The sequence below is a fragment of the Ammospiza nelsoni genome, chromosome 6 (genome assembly GCF_027579445.1).
Source record: "Ammospiza nelsoni isolate bAmmNel1 chromosome 6, bAmmNel1.pri, whole genome shotgun sequence".
NCBI classification, from domain to species: Eukaryota; Metazoa; Chordata; class Aves; order Passeriformes; family Passerellidae; genus Ammospiza; species Ammospiza nelsoni.
Window position 1 is genome coordinate 52,896,931 of NC_080638.1, and position 21,464 is coordinate 52,918,394.

The window sequence follows — 21,464 nt, forward strand, 5'->3', positions numbered from 1 at the left end:
TCAGTGGACAGACCCTAGATCCTTAAGTAATCTGCTGCAGCTGGACATAATTTGAGTAGGGATTACGAGTAGATGATCCCTGGAGGTCCAACCTACAGGATACTGTGATGAAGAACAGTACAAGAGAAGAATTCAAGTTAATGAGGTACAAGGAGTTCTCTTACTGTGGTTTGGATAAGAGATAATAGATGTTGCTGTGCAAGTCTTTTTTTAAATTCAATTTTTGTAGATCATCATATATTATCTTCAAGGGCCATCCAGTGCCTTAACACCAGGATGTGACGCTAAGACTCTTCACAAACATGGTTTTCTTAAAAGCTATTGTACACATTCAGTATGGGCTGGACCCAAAATATGCATTATTTTTAAAGAACTGAAGGTTATGCATGAGTCATGCACATGAGTGTTCTGTGATCAGTTGCAGTTTGCATCAGGCAAGTTCAGCACTGCACTATGGAGATTCATGAATATTGGTAGATCCAAAACCTGCAGATTTACTGCCTCTTACTGGCTAATATTTTTTTTATTGTCCTATTTTAAATACACTATTTCTTTATAAAAACAAAGTCTTTTGAATATTTTCACAAATGTGATAGTAATGCAGCACTCTGAGACTGCCTGGTTTTGTTTTTCTCTAATAACACACAGCCATTTTCTATTACTGGTAGTTCAGACACGTTATTTACAGAGTGTTAAATAGTGATAGATTCTGAAAGCACTGAAAAAAATGCTTTTAAAACTTTCTAGGTCAAATAAATTTGACATTTAACTTCTGTTATGTCCAGATGCAATGGAGGTGCTCTACCAACTTTGGAAGGGTATTTGTATTTTTAGAATTTATTTATAACTGTTTTATTTTTGGAATGCATGTTTTATTAATCAGTAGATTTTTCATTAGTCACAAATGAATTGGTATAATAGCATAGGCAGAACATTGGCTGGGTTTTTTACTATTTGCATATTGTAGATACTTTTCATTTCTTTAATATTATGACAGAGGGAATGTTCCAAGAAATTTTGGCACATTTCCTAAGTCGCCAAATGCTGCAGTTGTATTTTAGTTCATGGACTAAGCTTGCTTTCAAATATAATTTCCTCAGTGTTATAATGAGAGAGAGAGTTTCTTAATGGAACATCTTGTACCTACCAGGAAAATTTTCTTTTTAATGTATTTTTTTCTGTTCTAATTTGATAGTCCTATATATAACATTGCTATTTTTAATGTACTCATATTTGTTCACATAGGAGTTCTAGTTCTCTTACCTAAACATCACCCCAGGAAAGCTGTGGCATTCCTCTGTTCCTCCTTTTCTCTCCCAGTAGTATTTAGAGAATATGTTTTAATATGCAGAAAGCTTTTATTATGGCACCTCAGAAAAAAAAGCCCAGTTTATTGATAATGTTTTTGTTTGCTTGTTTATTTTTTTTTTCTTTTGAGTGTATGCAGGCACCTTAGATGTGAGGTCAAAGGTTTCCCCCAAGATTCAGCAGTTTTATGAAATAAGTTGAACATAGCACTCTCCAGGTAGGAGGTAACAGCGTTTCACTTTTTATGCTCGCTGCTGTAAAGCCTTGCTGAAAAGTATTTATTATGGGGATGTTTCAAAATTTAAAAGAGAAAATTTAATATTTTGAAAATCTGCACTTGTTGTGAACCTCTGAACATGTAGGGACAAAATATAGGAAAAAATATGTAATCAATATAACTTTGGTTCTTGAGAAAATAATAAGGCCATTTGTAAGCACACCAAGAATGGAGAAATAACAGACAGCATTGATTTCTTAAGAACAAATGATGTCTAATCAGTCTAATTTGTTTTCTCACTGTTGTGCATGAGAGGGACTGTGACTGTAATGAAATATTTTTGTTGTTGTTGTATATGTTGTTTTATGTCTTTTTCTAAGCACAGAGGGGAATCCATTTTGCTAAGCAAGATTGCTCTTGTGTCCTTGTAAGTCTCAGGCTTCACCTTTCTTTACAGAAAGACAGATCACAGATTAGAGTAAGGAAGGAAATGTTTTAGGGTTATGCAGTAGGTGTGTGAACCTAAGGGCCACTAAGCACAGTTACAGAAGCATCCTGTTCTGAGCAACTGTGCTGATGTTCTGTGAAAAATTCAGAATGTTAAATAGCCTTTAAAACACCTGATTTCATAGCTGAGCAGTTTCACAGTAGGCTGCTGCATAAAGAAGCAGAAACATATATTCAAGATATTTTTAAAGATTTTTTTCCATATTGTGCATGTTATTATTATGTTACTGGCAAGCCTTTAATGTTTGAAGAATTTAATTAAAGCCTTTAAAGAACATAAAACACACTGCAAAAGATATAGTAGATATTGTTATTGAAATTGTGAAAATTAAGGATTAGAGAAACATTTGATTTCTGCTTTGGAATAACAATCCCTTATAAAGGAAAATGATATGTGATATGGATTTTCCCTCAATTAGCCAAAGACATTTTCAAAAGGCCTAATTTTCTAGTCTATGAGTTGGTTATGCTGCCTTTAGGAACTAAAATACAATAAATATATACAAAATAAAGGTATATAGAAATGTGCTGTTAAGGATAAGAGGGTCTTCTCCTTATAAGCATCTGTTTCAATATATAAAATAAGACCCCCCAAAGGTGAATATTTCATTTAGTAAAGTGAGTAATTGTAGAGAAAAAGATGGGTAACTGAAAAAAAAAGATTTCCAGAAAGGTGGAGGAGGATCTACAGCAAACACTGAACCTGGATTTCCCAAGCTGTGGGGTAGGTTCCGTCATAGCAGCATTACAGCCTGGAAAGAATAAATTCTGCTCATGTTAGTATAGCACCTGAAGCCAAGTTTGTGCAGGAAAAGGCTAAGAGTTGAGTTCATTGCCTGAAATTACTGAATTGTATGAGCTAATATGCCCCATGTCATCTTTTGCATTGACCTGTTCCATCTCTCAGGTGGATATTTTTCCTAAATTTCTGAGTGAATTGTGAATTGTGAATAAATTTTAGTTGTGACAATAAAGAGTGTTTCCTTTCTCTAATACCTTTCAAGTTTGTTAACTGCTGCTGTTCAGCCTGTCTGCATTCCAGTCTTGCCCATTTTCTGTGACATGGCAGTAGAATGGAATTTGTGTGTGCATCTAATAACACCAAACTCTTCAGAACACTGTTTACTCAATTCTCAAAAAGAGATGTTTGATTGAATTTCACTTTGGGGAGGCAATGAGACAGGGAGGGTTGTCTTGCAAAGTGTTAATTGGAGAGTCTGAGCTTTTAGTATTAGTTTATTGTAATCGTTGACTTAAGTAAAAAAAATTATTAATATCTGCGGCATCAAATAATAAGGTGGCAACTTAAATTAAGAAAAAGAATGAGGTTAAAGAATAAAGAGGTAAATAAGATGCTCAGGTTGTTTGCATTAATTTTATTTCTTATTACGTTGTAATGTAAAGTTCATAAAACTGAGATTATTATGGTTTAATTATGTTAGTGACTGTCACTGAGAGCTTTTGGATAAATTGCAGCCTGTAGAAGACAAGAAAAGGGCAAATTCAGTGCCCACTCTATCAAATAGGGAGAGACAGAGTAGAGAATGTATAGCATTTTAGTTTCTGAAAAAAATATCAGGCAGATTATTAAATTACTTGGAAGCAATTGGGAATGAGATGGAAAAATTGACTAATTAATAACAAATTATGTTAAATCAATCTTTCTATGGAAAAGGTAACAGATCTTGTGGTTAGTGGATGAAATGCATCTTGAACTAAATGCACATCTTTTTTGCCTGTGTTTTACCTAACTTTCTTGTGTCTTAGGCTAAAGAACACAAATACTTATTATAGAAAAAGCAGTTTTGAGAAGTCTTGTGGAGGTAAACACATAGCAAAGCCAGTGATTGCCAAAATGAGCACTTCCACTGAATCAGTTATGGATATGTCTAATGCCATTTGGACAACACTTTGTGGAGAACAGTGATCTCTTGCTGTGTCCTTTATAAAGCTGTGTGACAGGATTAGTACAGGCAGGCTGTACTTTTGCTAATTTCTGACTGCAGTCCCATTGAAAACTTGTTGATTATACTCCCAGAGTTTTTATTATGCTGGGAACTAGTAAGATACAAGTTCCTTTGGGAGTAAAGTGCTATTAAACTGAGTAGTGAGCCTCCATGGGGTAATTCAGTATTTTCTCAAGTGCTGGGGGTGAGTAAGATGCCTGTGTATGTGGCTTTTGTAAAGCCCCCCAAATGATACCTGGTAGTGGTGTACACGAGAGTAATATCTTGTTGCTCCTATAACTGATGATTTTAATACTTTCTTCCTTCCCTGTGGAGTCTTTTTTTTTCCCCTGTAGCTGTTGGGGTTCTGAAAGCTCCCATGGCAAGGGATGGTCACAAATATAACTTGTGGAGAAAATCTCTGCTGCCCCGATGACTTTTTTGTCCTTTTGGGGAAGGAACTCATGGACAAAATTAAGTGTTTCACTTAGTGGTGACAGAGAGACCCTTTAGATCTTGCAGTGGCAATTGGTGGCGAGTCATTTAAAAATGGACAAAAAACCCCTACAAATACCAGAATTCACATAGAACAACACTCACCCCTCCTTTAGGCTCTCTGTAATCTTTTTCCCTGTCTTTTCCCTTGATGAGTATATGTGATAAAGTAAAACCTTTCTCTTCTTTAAACTGAATAATTAAGTAATTTTACAAGTCTTAGCCTATTGACTGTGTAAGTTGAGTTCAGGAGATGAGGAAAATGGAACTGATGATGAAATCAAATAAATCGGCCCCAGAGCATGAAATGAGCATAAAAAAATCAGTGTGAATGATTTTCAGTATTGTACACCTAACTGCAAGAGTTTACATCTGTCAGTAATGTTTTTAGCTGAAAGTATTTTCAGTTGTTTAAAAAAGCCTGTTTTAAGATAATCCTCACTTGCATAAAATGCAAATTAAAGCATATTTTAAGAAGCTTTTCTCATAGTATTTTAAAGGATTTTTTTTGTTCTGCAGTACCTCCTTCACTGTTGCTTACAGCAGTAACTTGATTTAATGTAGATCTTTATATGGGATATGTAGAATATAAATCACAGTTGTTATTGTGAAAGTGAGCAGATATATTTATCTTGGTTCATACTGCTGTTCCAAAAAATTTATTTCAGTGAATGTACAGTAATATAATGAATTTGTTAGGATGAAAGGAAGCAGTCAACTGTGGAAAAGTCCTATAAATTAACCTAGCTGAATTCTGTTGTGTTCCAAAGTGCAGGCAATCCAATTGATACTAACCACAGGATCCTGTGGAGATTAGTGTGTACAATTAAATGTTGGCAACAGTGTATCCATGGGAACAGCTATTGCCTTCATATGGTGGTTTGCAAATTATTTCCTACTTCCAAGATGAAGTTTCACTCCTACCTTTGCTGAAAGTTAGGTAAACAACTCAAGAGCTGTAATATAGATTGAGATGTAGTATTTCTGTACAGACAATGTTTTATTCAAGTTATTTTTGTCTCATTGAAAAGAAAAAGACTGGCATCTCAGTAGGGAAACATTCACTGATTGGATTTGTAGATTTTTTCCTGTGTGTTGTCTGCACTGTGACCTAGTGGAGCTCCTCTCCCCAGTGTGGGAGCCACTTGTTGTCTCTTTTCAGTAGGAAGCAGTCATTGGTGCAGAGGCCCATGAGCAGGAGCAATTTCAAGTGGATAGAAATTAGTGAGTCGTCCTATATTTTCATTAAATTAGACTAGCCCTAGATATTTGAAGTGTGTAATTATAAGCATGTTCGCTTTTAACAACCTTGATATTTTTGAAACTAAGTTGAAATGAATAATGTATTTCATTTTCTGCTCAAATTGTAATGTGTGCTTGTTCCTTGGTTTTAGGGAAGCAGATATTTAGCAGCAAAACAGAATTCAGGATCAGTGCACTGAAGTTCCACCCTACAGAGTCAAATGTTTTCATTTGTGGAGGATTCAGCCCAGAAGTTAAAGCATGGGATTTAAGGACTTCTAAGGTAAAGCAAATCTTTTTTCTCTTTCTCTTTCCAAATGTTCCCTAGGTTGTGTCTGCTGTGTGTTATGAAGGTGCTAGATGTACTTACTGGTCTTTCATTAAAATGTTATTGTGAGGTCTTTTGCTTTTTCACTGTGTTCCTATTCATTGAGATGAACCTCTGTAATGTGTTTTAAGTGCTATGAGGAACACTTTACAGAAAAATATAATTTTTTTCTTTCTGTAGATATAAGTTACATCTAGTTGAAATAAACAAAACCAATAGCTCCTTTGAGGATTGTGAAAAGCAAAGAAACAGTACAGCTAATTTGCTCCTCAAGCTCTTACATGTGGGTCAGGATGTGTACCTTATGCCTGTAACTTTTGTATAGAAGCCTGGAGCAATTTTTACATTTATGAAGGGCCACAGAAGTGTGAAATGCCTCTGCTTTTACTTTGTCATGAACCACAAAGAACAAGGCTCTGCTTTTACTTCATCATGAACCACAAAGAGCAATGTGCTCCCAGCTGCCATTGAGAGCTCAGGTAAGACCAGAGCTGTACTCTGCTAGTGGAAGTTTAAGGTAAGCAACATCCTCATGCACAGAACAGCTCAAAGAGAAGCAGGGACTGCAAAGTGATTATTTCTTTGTTTTCCTTTGAATATCTCTGTGGGTAGATCCTACTCATCATAGTTTGCCATCTGTTTGCTCTTGAGGATGGCAGAAGGGACTTGAAAAACATGAGGTAGCATAGCCACACCTTGTCTCTGTCTGTGATGTACTAGGAATAATAGGTGAGAGATAAAAGGAGATACATTTCAGGTATGAGGGCTCAACAGGAGAGCTCTGAAATCATTGTGGGAGTTGCTCTGTTGAGAAAACAGAGTATTCTTGTGCAATTAACAATCAAGTTCCTGTGCTGCAGTTGCATTTGTCACTGATGTTTGAGGAACGCATTTAATTATGTAGGATCTCTACCACATGAATAAGTTCTTAAAAGAAAAACATTAGTAAATACATATTGAGACTGCCACATCTGGGGCTACTCTGAAAATAAAATTACTGTGAGTTTCAGAGTTACAGTGTTAGTATGAAAACCTTTGTAAAAGTGGATGGGATTCATTGCATCCATCATACTTGTATGATGTCTAGTTTTCCTTCATAGGGATGTGAAGAGGTTCTCAAAGCATAGGTCTGTGAAGGAAGATGGTTCTAGTTTTAAATTGCAAAAATATAAATGTATTTAATAAAAAATACTTTTGTAAATTTTTAAAAAAAGGAAATTAGATTTTCCATTTTCACTGTTCCTCCTGGCAGGGAACTGAAGAAGAAGGACTAATAGAAGTCTTTGCTCCTGAAGAGAAGGATCAGTGGTTTCATAGCATGGAAATGACATAGAAAATACAGTTTTTCTTTCTTGAGATTCTCTCAGTAGAACTTAATTGTGGGGAGGCTGTGGAGTCTGTAATTGAATCCTTCAATGTCCTTTTTAACATAGAGAACCCACTGTTGTCATGGTATGCTGAACTGCCTTTAAAGGTGCTTCAGGAACTAAATGGGTGTCATCTTTTTAAGGCTTAAATATTGTTGATTGTTATGTCAAATTTGAGGTCTTTGTAGTCAAGGAGAAGATGCAGATGTAGGTGACAAAACATTCTTTCAGAGATTTTCTGACTTGGTCCAATAATCTTTTCTGGAAATGATACTGTAGTTATACAAAAGTCAAGTGATAGTCTGGCTGTGTATAAAGCCAGAGACATTCTTTCACCCCATGCCATTTCTTTATGATGGATTTTGCACCTGTGCCCATCTTTGAGCAACCATCTATGAGAATCTGTGAAGATGATTTTTCTCTAGATTTGAAGTCAATTGTGATTGATGAGCATGGTCATGCCAAAACTGGCAATGCCTTCAGCTTGTGTGTGTCTAGAGTGCCCAGTCTTTTCAGATGGAAAATGATAACTGATTCTGTTCTACAGTAACAAATGCCTGGAGTCACATGTTGCAAAATGTGCCTGTCAGGGCGGTTCTCCTGTTGTGTATGGTTGTGGAGGAATATGTTAGAAATATTTCACAGGTGGTAGGACACAATCTCAAATACTGATAATGGAGAAGGCACTTCAGTTTCAAGGAGATAGAAGATTTGTTTACAATAGGTATTTATAATCCAAGACTTATACTTGAGTGAAACTTTTTTTCAGCAATTCTGATATCAGTGATTTTGATGACAAGATCTGAAGACTGCAAAATTGGCATTAACTCAAGTAGAGCTAAGGGGCTAGAGAACAGATGTTAGTGCTTGTGCTAGATAGATTGGTTTTGAGTTGTCTCCCGAGTCTGCTACTCTTCTGTTGTCAGTATCTCTGCCAATCTGCAGTAGTTTTATCTTTGAACAGTGTTACAGTGTCACCAAGACAAATGGCTTGAAAAATGCTGTTCTTGGCCCTTTCCCCCCTCTTGTGAATTGTCAGAGTTTCAGTAGTGCTTTCCCTTTGATACCAGACAAGGTATCAAACAGTACTGTATTCCAGACGATGATGACAATAAATGTGTTTGTCTCTTAAAGCAGCTCCTTCCTTTTAGGTTTTAAGTTCTGATGATACCTCAGTTTAACCAGAGCCGAACTGTCAGTTGATGTTTCTGGCAAACCTGATTAAAGATCAGTCCTGCATAAAGGTAGATTCAGAAAGCAGTTCCTTTTGAAGAGGAGCATGTGATGCTTGACCTGGATAGAGCCATCAAAGCACCACCAGCATCCCAGGCTGTGATTGCCAAACATTGCCAGCCACCTCAGCCTGATGTTCTGCAGAAGGTGCCTCCTACAGAAACATGTGCATCTCTGTGGACTGGAAAGTGTTCTCAGTGAAACTGTTCCTGAAAACTGGTGGGAGAGAAGAAGCATGTCCTTCACCAATGAACAGTGTAGCTGCAACAGGGACCAGGCAAACAGAGAGGGGTAGCACCCAAAAAAAGGAGGCAGTAAGGAGGAGCAGCAAACATCTGAGGTGGAGTTTAGTATCACCTGTGCATCATTACTGCAAAGTATTGTAGTTACATTTCAAACTCTTAGGTATTGAAGGAAATATTGGTTAGGCATGAATTGTCAGTGTCATCAATGTGTCATGTCTGCCACTTCCTAGTTTTGGGGGTTTTCAATGGATTCTTCAGGTATTCCTGTTTTCAGTTTATATTGCTGTCCTTATTCACATATCTTTTCCATTTTACACTGTTATAGCCATAGTTAAAACTGGACAGTGTCTTAGCCAATATTTTGAAATTTGTCCTGTTCTAATAAGTGCCATTTTCTCTTAACTGAAATAGATGTCTGAGACCTCATGCCACTTTTGTTTCAATTTTGACACAAATAACCTTTCTATCTTCCAAGTTCTTTCATCCTAATTAATTACAAGATTTTCCTGTTTTGCCTGTTCTTTTCAAGAGTGTTAATCTGTCATTCAGTTTGGAATGATGTGTGGGTGAACTAATGATTCTTTTTGTTCCTATCATCACACTCCTGATAGCCTTTTCAGGCTTTGCAGCATATTTTGTCAATAGAGAGAACACCCTAAATCAGGCACAAATGAACAAATGAATGTTGTTATTCATCGCACACTGAAAACTCAATTTCAGCATGTCCTGGTAATTCAGTTTCAGGGGTCATTCTTTAGGATATACTCCTCTGTTTTAACAAGCTATCCTCTTGCACAACTTAAAATTAACTGTGAGGGAAAATGATTATTTTATCAGGAAATAAGGAGATTTTTTCCTGGAAATTCAGAGCAAAACATTAAGCATAACAGAAAGAGACAGAATGAGAAATTGCAAAAATGTTGTCCAATTACGCATACATGCAGTGGTCTAAATGAGCTGCTTTATGGCAGTGTGCCACACTGAATGCTTTCTGCTGATGGAAAATGACATAGAGTAGCTCATATTGGTATTTTTAAAAATTAGTGCTTCTCACCAGGACCATGAATTTGTGAGCATTAATTACTCATATTCATGATTTGAATGTGGTACAACAATTGGATTTGCAAGTCCCAGAGAAAATGTATCAAGTTGGTTTGAGGCATCCTCTCAGCTACTAAAACACTGAAAAATTTTAGGGGAGCTAATAGCATCCCTGCTTTACACAATGTAAGCCTTGCTGATGTGTATAAAAGAATCTTTTCAATTCAGTTTGACAGTTCTCTCATGGCACAGGGGAAGTGGGTGAGTGGCTGTGTGGTCCTTAGTTGCTGGCTGGGTTTAAACCATGACAGAAATGTGCAGTAGGCCATTAATTAGAGAGGCAGACATTAAAAAAAAAAAAAAGAACAAAAAATGGGGAATGTTGAAAGATGCTCATTGCTATTCCTGTTCTGTTGAGCAAATAGGCAAAATAATTTCAAAGGTAGCATTGGGTATTAAGCAAGACAAAGAATGAAAGAACAATAAGGCAGTTTAAATCTTTAAGATAGAGCTAAACAATATACTTCAGATAAATGAATGGATGGGACAGCTTATTAACCTCTCAGTGAAATGTAAAGTATACAGCATCTCAAAATTAGACACACAAGTAATCAAAGCCTGAGAAAAAAATAGAAGAGGCAGCTGAATAGCCTGTGGAGATTTATTATAGTGGTATTTCCTTCTGTTTGTGTTAAACCCAGTTTTGTCTCTCTGGTAAAAAGATTATTCTGGAGATTTTATATTATTGTATAACAGATTGATTAAACTTATGAAAAATTTGGAGAATGTTTATAGAGGTTTTATGAAAAGACCAGAAAACCTGGAAGTGAGGTGCTGTGTTTTAAAAACTAAAACAATCTGCAATGTCAACCAAGGAGGGAGCATCATATTGAACAGCCCCATGGGACCTTTGGACCTTTGAGCTGAACTTAGATAAACCCCATAAAACCCTGCAAAAAGAAGTGTGCAATAACCCCAAGACCTTAAAGTAGTTATGTATTTTAGAAGTATTTCCTTACTCTGAGCCGTGGAAGAATTTCATAAGATGTTCAGCATAAGCCAGCCACAGTCACCCTTTGTTTTGGCTGATCTACATTAGATTTTCAGACAGGATACAGTATCTATTCCAATCACTTATTCTACCTGAAATTTTAGTATTCATTGAAATACCAAAGAGAAGAAAAGATTGAGACTTGTATCCTTTAACCCAGAAATAAGGACCTTATTGGGTTCATTAATGTAAATATGACTACAGATGGGTTCTTTTGCTTTTTAATTTAGGTTTCTAAGGTTACACAGATGTACTATCAGAGAAAGACTACTACTGTAGCTGTTTAAAACTGGTAATACTTTTAAAGGAGCTGAAGTTCATTATATGGTGAATGGTCAAACTGCATTGAACAATGTATTTACATGTGTCAGCAAGGTTTGCATAGCTCTGGTGAAAGGATGTACAGCAGTCAAAGCTTACATCTGAATGTACTCATTAAAGTTTCTAAATGTATCCATTTAATTATTTTTCACATTTGCATATTTTACCTTTTATTTATATTCTGCTTTAATGCAACTTAAGATTTGTAAGCATTCAGGAACTGGTTCCTTACTGTGTCCATACAGAAATGTGGGGAACTTGGTGAGTGGAGATCACTTACAACATTTTTTTGGACTTTATTATAACTAGAGGAATAATTTACCCAGCTGTTGGATAAAGTCTCTCTCTGATCTCTTGTCTGTTGATGCTCACGTGCCCAGTGTCACGAGCTGGTGAGGTTTGTTGGAGCTTTGGCAAGAGCTATTTGTGATCACTGCCAGAACAGCAAGTCCTGATGAAGCACCACACATAATCTGCAGAGGGAATAAGTGGAAGGTGACAGGGCTGTGGCTCTGATCCTAAAGCATTATTTGAAGCTCTTAGACCTCCATAAATGCAAATCCACTGATTATGTTAAACAAGGAGGGAAAGAGAGGAAGGGCATCAGGTAGAGGAGACCCAGTAAAATATGACTGGACAGCCACAGAGCAGACTTTGAAGAAAAGATTAGTTACAAATGTAAAAATAAAATATATTTTAAAATATTGTATTATTTAAGGGAAGGTTGATTGTGTGAAGTTTACTTGATGTCCCTTTATGATGTTGGACTTGAATAGAGCAATAAGAGAAGCTGGGGAAGGCAGGAATTAACCTAGGTACTGTATAATGAGAAAAGTAGCTAAAAGGGATGTCTCAAAAAAGGAAACTGGCTTGGAGGAATTTAATGAAGTGCTTCAGGCATGACACTAAATGGAGACAAAATATGTTATTTTATTTTTGGAAAATGTTTGTTGCAGAAAGTCTTGTGCTAGCACAATCAATTAAAAAAAAAAGCAATAGAATATTACACAGGAAAAATGGCAACAACTTACTAGAAATTGAAAGGATACAAAGAAGTAGAAAGGTTCAACCATTTGGGATTAATAACAAAATTTTGTCATGGAAATTTTGAAAAAAGATTAGTGAAAAGTCAAGGCAAATTTAAGGAAAATATAGATTTGAAGATTTACACAGAATTTCCCATTTTAAAAATTGAGATCTTATAAGATATAGAACAAATTAACTAGCAAAAAATGATGGAAGCTCCTATTTGAAGCTTTTAAAATGTCTTGAAACGAACTGTAAAATTTTTATTAACAGCAAAGTTCAAGGCAGAGCAACAACAGGTTTTTTTTCCTCCCCCATCTTTATTACTCTGAACAATACTTAGCTACAAAATTGCAACTATCATCTACAACTTTATGCTTAAAAAGAAAAAAATTGAAGAGATGCTTTTTATATTGGTGAGCTATTTCTCCATACTTGAGTTTATAAAGAAATAAGCCCAAGCTGTTAAAGCACAGTTAAAAAATTATTGGTGCAAATGCACTGCATTTGTTTCCTTGGAAACATTCTATTGCAATTTCTTTCAGATGAGATGCAGTCATTTTAAGTAGCATGTATTTAGGAGACCCTAATGAATTTGTCTCTGGATAGCATATAAATATGAGAAAAGACTGTAGAAGCTGGTGGAGCTGCTTGCACTTCTGGTTTCTATAGAAACAGCCAATACATTGTCATGTACTGGTGGTATTAGGAAGAACAAGGTAATTAAAATAAGATGATTTATGCAGTGCTTTAGAAAACTCAAGTTATTCTTCTCAGAGAAATCCTTCTTGAATCCATGGTCAAATGTTCAAAGAAATGTGGTGGGGGTATATTTGCACTTGCACAGTGACATTTGATTTTAATTGTTAACATTCAGGGTCCTTTCTGAGGAAGGCACGTGTTATGTGTCTGTGGCACAGGTGAGCAGTCTGCTGTGTTAATTTGGGAGCCTCATTTGGTGGCATTGCAGATGAAAATCCCACACCTGTCAGTGCAGGACATCACTCCTGTGCTCCAGAGGCACTGAAATGAGCCAGGAATGAAGCATTCCTTCTTTTGGAGTGGGGGTGTTCATGTTAGAGGCTGTCAGGGAGTGGCTGTTCCAGTTTCAGTCCATTTCTAGGCATGTTTTACAGCCCCAGCAGTGACCAATACACTTTGGAAGAGGAAGAACAGAAAAGCACAGCAAACACCTTTATCACAATTCTCAGCAATGGTTACCTAGGCCTCTCTAACTTCCTGCCTCTTTGTTCTTCTTGGATCACTTTGAGTTTTCACACTCTGGAATTGGTTTTCTTAATCTTTTTACATCTGCAATTTCCTTTAGCAAGGAACTCAGTTTAAATATGTAGTGTTTGAAAGAGCATCTCGTTCTGTGCATTTTGAAGCTGCCTTCTGCTCATTTACTGTCTAAAGTCTTATAATGGAGGAAACCACTCTCCTTCATGTTGCTCAGACTTTATTTGCAATTCTTTCAGATTCCCCTCAGTCATCTAATTTCTGTACTAAGAATTCCATGTTTTTGTACTAAAAACTTTCTATGAGTTCCTCACAAAAAGCCATTCTGTATCTTTCTTATATGTGGATTTCACTTCTAATCCTATTTGAGATGGGGAGATAAGTCTAAATAAAACAATATGATGGGAAAATGATTTTTTTTCTTATAAATGATTGATGATTTCCATCACAAGATTCTTGTGTCTTTTCAAGTGATCTAAAATTGACTTTAAAAAAGGCAATGTACATTGTTCAAATCTGAAATCTTAGAGATTAATATCAGATTAAAGTTAACCACTTCTTCATCTTAAAAAGTACTTCTTTCCTTTTAATTATTCTCAAGATCTGTTGATAATGTTGAGCTTTATTTCTGAAAACAGAGCAGTTACAAATGGGAAAAAAAATAAAGAGTAAAGAAAAGTAGTGTTTTTAACTGCATGAAGAGAAATACAATAGATTGACACAAATGGTTTGCACTACAATAGATAACAGCCCCTTCTATTTTGTGAAAGGGTAAGCTTTTATTTAAGTTAAAATGTACTTTTTGTTACTGTTGATGGTGTAGTACTGTTTCGCAGGGGAAATTTAATCAGTCTCCCATTGAACCAATTACCCAGCATGTCAGTAGGAAGAGGCAGGTCCATGCCAAATCACACAATCTAAAAAGATAGGACAAGAAAAGAAAGAAAAAATATGCCAGATTTTACAGGTTGGAAGCCATGGATCTCAGTGAAAAGGGTTTTTCTGATGACCAGCCATATTGCCAGTAGTCCTGTTAGATTTGCTTTGACACCTCCTCTCCTGATGGCACAGGACTATGGATATAAAAGCACATTTCTTTCTCATCACTAGCATAAAATTTGAGGTGCTTTTTGTAAAGTGCATTGCACACAGCATACAAGTGGCCAGCACAGGCTTGGGGCAAATAGCAGCTTCTGGATTGCTCATGTGGAGGCTTTGAGATTTCTTGTCAGAATGCCAGTATGTGCATGGTATGTGCTTAATGGAGAGAAGTATTACAGAGCACCCATCTGAAATATATGCCTTGAATTCAGCATCACAGCTTGCTTTTCAAATCACCAGAACCATAAGAATCTCTTTGAAGCTGATTTAATTTGCTTAAATTACCTTTCTTTTCGAATTCCTGTAGCCATGAGCTCCTGCCTTATTGAAGAAGTTTTGTTATTGGATTGTGTTGACACCAGAAATGATTAGGCTTTTGTTTGAAATGAACTATTTTATGTCCATAAAATTCTTAGATTGAAGAAGTGAACTGTGGTTTTCCAGTGCTGGTAGGTGATAAATCTGCAAGTAGGAAAAGAGCAGAAGTTGTTATTAACAAACTAAAGCCAGCAGGGTAGGCAAACCTGTGCTTTCCCCAGACAAGTTCCTCAGGCATGTCATGAATTAATTGCCTAAGGTAGAACAAAGCAGGTTTAATTATGAGTACTTTCCTGAGCAGGGATGTTGCAATTAGTTATTTTTGAAAGCTGTCTTCATGGGGCAATTGAAATACTATGTATATCAAGTTCCCAGCTGCTATTCAAAGTGTTAATTTACTGTTCCCTAAGTCAGTTCCTACTGTGTAGTTTGAAGATAAAATAGCATAGTTTTTCTGAGGTATATAACAAAGATATAGAAAATGAAGGTATTTTGTGCTTATTTTGATAGGCAGTTTCCTGTTGCAAAGGTAAGGTACACAGGTAATTTAGTTAAATATTCCATTAAATAACAGACAAACAAATATTGTTTAATGATTAGTGGTGAAGGTTTAAATTGATAGTAGCAGTTTTTGTAAGAGCCCAATAGGTTTTCAGCAAACATTAAAAGTATTTGCACATTACCAAAACTTCACAGTATCTTCTTTTTCTGTACCAAGAGGTGTCTGTTGCTCCAAAAACTGTTAAAAGCAAATCCAAAGCCTAAACCCTTTACAATGCTGGACACAACATATGGCTGGATATGTATCCACATTTCACAAGTTTGGGACTTTTTTTAGATGATGAAGATGTAAACAATATGTCTGTGATTTTCACCTTTAAAATAAGAAAATATTAAAAATCACTACCGTGAATATCCATTTGGAAGTTTGTTGTCATTTATCGTTCTGTTTTGTTGTTCTTCATCTCCCAGCACTAACTGGCCTTTGTTTCTGGCTCTTGGTCCCTGTCTTTACACTTGTGCTGCTCCATGCTCTTGCTCCTGCTGACTCTCTGGTTGGACTTGTCCCTTCTGGGAAGGTTCCTGCTGCTAAGGAGCTGCCTCCTCAGTCTGTCAGGGTGGTTCTGCCTTTTGTGTCCACTCCCCTCAATTTGACTTCATTCTTCTCCTGCAGCTCCTACAGCTGTCAGGTTCCTGTATGGTTTTCCATATCTCATTCCAGGCAGCTATTATATTTTGTGGGGTTTTCTTTTTCAGTTTGGGGTTTTATTTTTCATTTTTGCTTCTACAAAATAGCTTCATTTTCTACTTTACTAATGAACTATAGACTTCCTTTTATAACTCTGTGAAGAAGTATGCATGGTGATTTCTCCATAGAGAAAGTAGAGGATATAAATATGGAAATATCCCTTTTGGCTTTGCAAAGTTTAATTGCTTTGTATATTATGCAGATTCTGAGGCTGTAAAATCTGATGAGAGCAAGAAGCACATTTGTATATTCACTATCCTTAAAAAGCAGGCAGATTGCTGAGAAATCTGCAAGTTTTTGAGTGTGCAGGTTTGCATCTTGTTGCTGTTATTACAGGGTGTGTAGGGTGCTTGCATGGCTAAGGTTCTTCATCAAATGCAAACATGATGTGTCTAAACTGTGTATTTCACAAAACCTGTGAAAAGCAACTGGAGCAGCTGTGCTGCCATCCTTCTACATGCTGAGATCACAGGAAGCAGAGCTGGAAAGGGACCTCAGTACATCCACGAGTAGATCCACCCTAATGCAGGATCAGCTTTCTGAACATTTCCCCAACAGCCATAGATTTTAGACTTTGAGGCAGAAAATCAAGGAGTTCTCATGCTGTGTTTGGTAGTTGACATGATTTTTCTTTTATTGGTGAAAGTGTAAAATAGGGGTATAATTTAGGATATTTCACTGTGACACGTGAAAATTGTTTGGTGGTTATTTAAAAAAATGTATCTGCAAATGGTCTGGGCCCTGAAGTCAGTAGTCACTGGGTATGTAAGGGGTATCAGGTAGGCACTGAAATGCCTCACAAAGTTGGAAGTCATTCCAGGATAATTATTCAAGCACTCTCTCCACTCTATTGGTATTCTAGAGACATTAGAAGAAGGACTAACCTCTGAATACACTTTGGAAGTGCAGGCAGCTATGTTTTTAGCTGTCTTGGAGAGAGAGATTCAGATATTAATAACTAGGAGTCTTCCCATGTCCTAGTTTCAAGGATCACCATATTCAGAGAGATGGTTTGCTTTGATCTGGCCACTTGCCTTGAAGTTTCTCTTCACTGGAGGCAATCAGAGAAAAAAGAAAGCAAAAGTATTGATTTGCAAAATTCAAATTAGACAACATAGATACAGAATTTCACGAAGAAAGATGGAAAGAAAGGACATGCAAATTTTTCATGTGTTCCTTAGAATAATTTAAAATATCTTACTTTTAAAGATCCAGCTTACAGGCTGTTAAAATATTCAGAATCCTGTGGCTGATACCCATTTCTGCATGGATCTAACCCACTTTTTCTGTACAATCAAAATCTCCCCAGGTGAAACTTGCACCAATTACCCCTCCTCTTTTCCACATAACTCTTTGTAGGAAGGGAGTTTCCATCATCTTTGCAGCCATCCTTTAAATACTGGGACTTGGTCTCCCCTAACCTTTTTTTCTCAAGGCTGAGCAAGCTCAAGGTCTTTCTACTTTTCCTTATGTAGCAGCTTCCCAATCTTTTGAGCATCTTCACTGCCCTTCTCTGGTCTCTCTTCAGCCTGTCCCCATGTCTTTTGTATAGCATGGGCAATATTGAACACAATGTGCCAGGTGTGACTTTAAAAGAGCTGATGAGAGTGGGACAATGACAATCTCTGCTAGTGATGCCCTTGTTGGTGTGCCCCAGCACCCAGCTGGATTTCTTTGCTATTCACTCATGTTGAGCTTGTTGTCCATGGAGATCCTCAGGTCCCTTTCACTTTCTGGCTGGGCCCAGAGCTCCAGCTCCTCCTGGTTGCTCCCAGGCTGTGTGTGTTGGTGTGCAGACACCTGAGGTGGTTGCTATGCTGGTTTTCATCTTGGGAGGCAGCTAAGGAACATTTGCTGCTGCTCTGGTTGGCCTGGCTTGTCCCCAGGGGTTGCAGTGATGTGTTTAGTGTTGCCAGTTTGGACACCCCAGACTCCCTGAGTCCTTCATTTTAACCCTGGCTCACTGAGTGACAACTTGCTGCCGAGGATTCTTTTGTCCCTTCTAGGGAATCCAGAAGATTTCATAATATTAAAGGGAGTTTGTGTAGACCCAGCTTCACACTGTGTTGTCTGAAGCTCTTTCTGGATCTTACTCTAATTCCTTGGTAATTTACAACAGACTCTTATGTATATATAAATATAACTTAGAAATTGTACAAACTGATGCTTTTAAAAATATATAATTTAATTTTCCTGTATATTGATTCTTTATATTCATTGCCCAAGCTATTGAAGAACACTAGTATGTCAACATTTTAAAATGAGTTACTGTAGGGAGATAGAATATAAGTAAATAAAGGAAGTGTAGAAAGTAATCTTACCCCCTAAAGAGTTGCAGCTGGGTTAATTAGTAAGGATTAGGAACAGGCCTGGTGTTAACAGGCCACACCTGTAGCCAATAAGAAGAGTGTTATAAAAGAATGGATTGGTTAGCTGAGGGAACCGGAATCAGTTGGTTGCTGTGAGGACAAGGAAGAGTCAGTGTCTGGAGGAGCTGCCTACAAGAAACATCAAGGAGGTACAAAAGTCCAGCAATATGGAACCCTTGCAGTATAGTGACAATAGAACTCTTGCACTGTAATGACAGCAAGTTACCTTTTGATGTTTAAAAATAATAGATAATTTAATGGAGATAATTATTTATACAAAGAGAGAAAACATAGGTTGTCATGTTCTAATCTGCCAAAAAAATAACAAACTCTTTTGTCCACTAGGTGTTGAGAGTGTACAAAGCTGCAGTACAACAGACTTTGGATATCCTCTTCCTTCCTGAAGGAAGAGAATTTCTTACCAGCACGGACGCCGTGAGCCGGGACTCAGCCGATCGCACCATTGTTGCGTGGGACTTCCAGAGTGCTGCAAAGATCTCCAATCAGATCTTTCATGTAAGATCAACTGCTGTTGTTGGGGTCATGATTTAATATTTCATACTTGTCAGTGGAGCAAAAAAAGCATTTGATTTTCAATAAGGTCTTGTGATGTAGAAGATGCCTTTCATGTAAGTTGATGACTTTCTTTGTTTTCACAATTAACACTTAGTTGTTATTAAAAAATAACCTTGAAGACTGAGAGGTCTCCTTGTGTTTAAAATATTTACATATCAGTGCTAATTCATTGACGTCTAAGCTATATTTAGGCAAGGACTCTGCAGTGTCATTGTGGTTTGCCAGTGGTGCATGGCAGTAGCTGCTGTAGTGCAATGTTTCTTTTCCCACACTTTTTCATACATTTGTCATCAGCTGCTCTGAGGGCTATTGACAAATGGAGTTTAATATTCACAAAGTAATAGCAACCTGATATGTGCATATAGATACCTAATACAGATTAATCACAGAGGCAAAATTTGCATTTATCAGTGCAGGTGCAGTATTTCTCAGTCATCTAACCAAGCAAGACATTTAATGGACTAAATTGTCTAGAAAGGCTGACAGCTTCAAAGGAGATTACCAAGGCAGTTAATAGAAAATTTCAACTCTCTGGGTCTTTTTTGAAAACCCAAGTCTAATATCCTATGTAATATAATATGATTGGATTGTATATAGATGCTTTTTGGCTGAAATGAACAGTACTCTGCTGACAAGAGCACATAGTTGATGGTTTAATGGGATTTTTTTAGTGTTTCATTTCCTGAATTGTGTCTTTGTACTCTACTGGGTCTATCAATACCTTGGATAGACAATAGGAAAGGAAAAAAGAAAGAACTGTGAATATATAAATTACAGACCAGAAAGATTCAGCATCAAGGAGAAACAAACATGACTACAGGATCTCTGAAATGGACTTTCTCCCCCTCCACCCCTACCTTTCTGCACTATGAATAAACAAAATGTGGTGATGACTTAGCAAGCTCTGCTTCACTTTTCTGAATTTCACCTTTGAAACCTTTGAAGTGGGAGTGAAACCCACAACTCTCCAAACAGATTAGATCCCAACAAGACTTGTTGTATTGCTTGCCTGCATTAACCAATGAATAGTTAACAGCTCTAAAATAACCCATCACTACAACATACCCAGCATGACAGCAGCACGCTCCTGCAGCTTGTGTTGTGCTTTCTAGTCCTGCACTTCCAGACCCAGTTTCTCTGCAGAAACACACAGTTTCACTGTGCCCAATACTTTACAGTACTCAGAATTTCCTTCCCAGTCCTTCACTTCCAAATCACAAAACAAAACCAATTCCTGTTCTTCCTGCTCTACCACACAGCCCATGGTGTCCAATAGTTCACTGTTATCCTGGTGTTCTTCATGTGCAGATGGATCCTACAGCCAAAGCTCTCATTGCATCAAAACTCAGCAATCTTTAGGTCAGGCTGAAATTAGAAGTGGTTTGGACCTGGTGGAAGCCTTATGAGAGCAGTTGATTTCTGAGGGAGTCACCATGCAGAGTTTTGAAAATAATCTTAATTCAGTCTTAAATAGGAACTGTATGGTAAAGCCAAGTCTTACTAATTACTGCAGATATTTATGAGCTTGCAGCCAGCAGCAGCCCACATCACTGTCATGAGGAGGCTAATAAAGATCCTTTATTTTTTTTCTTCTTCTTTTTTATAAGAGTGGGATGGGGAAAGGTGTCTGTTTCAATCAGATGTTTTCTGTTCCTGTCAGTCTGGCCAGAATTGGAAGGATGGAGGATTTGAGAACTGTACAAAGTAACATGGAAAGCACAGTATGGTTGTGGGGGAAGGGGTATGGGAGAAGATGATTCACTTTGACATCCAAACTTTGGGTTTCCTTGGGCAAAAGCTGATGATGGAGAGCCGTCTGGTTGGAATTACCTTTCTGCAGCTTTTGTGCAGTATAATTGTGGCTCAGATGGATAGGGGATTTTGGTCAATATCTAGGAAAACAAGGTAGAGGTTTGATTTAGCCTTTGTCCTGATATAAGGTTTGTAGTGATTTAAGTATCTTTATATAATATATTAATGGAGATGACTTGTCCTTACTTTGTCCTTCATGGGCTCTCAAATATGTCAAGAGATAACTTGATTTATTTGAACTAATCTGTTTGATAAAACAAAACTTCCTTTAAAATCCTTTTCAGGAGCGTTACACTTGCCCAAGCCTGAGCCTGCACCCAAGGGAGTCTGTGTTTGTTGCTCAGACCAACGGGAACTACCTGGCTCTGTTTTCTGCCCAGCGACCCTACAGAATCAACAAAAAGAAAAGATACGAAGGACACAAGGTATCCTTCTCCACCAGGAGCTTAAACAGTATCTAAGTTTAAAAGGAT

The 21,464-nt window shown here is 37.1% G+C and overlaps 1 protein-coding gene across 1 annotated transcript in view; it reads left to right on the forward strand.

Moving 5' to 3' along the window:
• WDR25 (WD repeat domain 25) overlaps positions 1-21,464 on the forward strand; it is a 58,475-nt gene that overhangs the window by 34,967 nt on the left and 2,044 nt on the right. Inside the window, exons 3-5 of the mRNA XM_059474479.1 lie at positions 5,868-5,998; positions 18,949-19,119; positions 21,276-21,416. Coding sequence (XP_059330462.1) covers positions 5,868-5,998; positions 18,949-19,119; positions 21,276-21,416 — 443 coding nt within the window. The remainder of the gene's footprint in view (positions 1-5,867; positions 5,999-18,948; positions 19,120-21,275; positions 21,417-21,464) is intronic.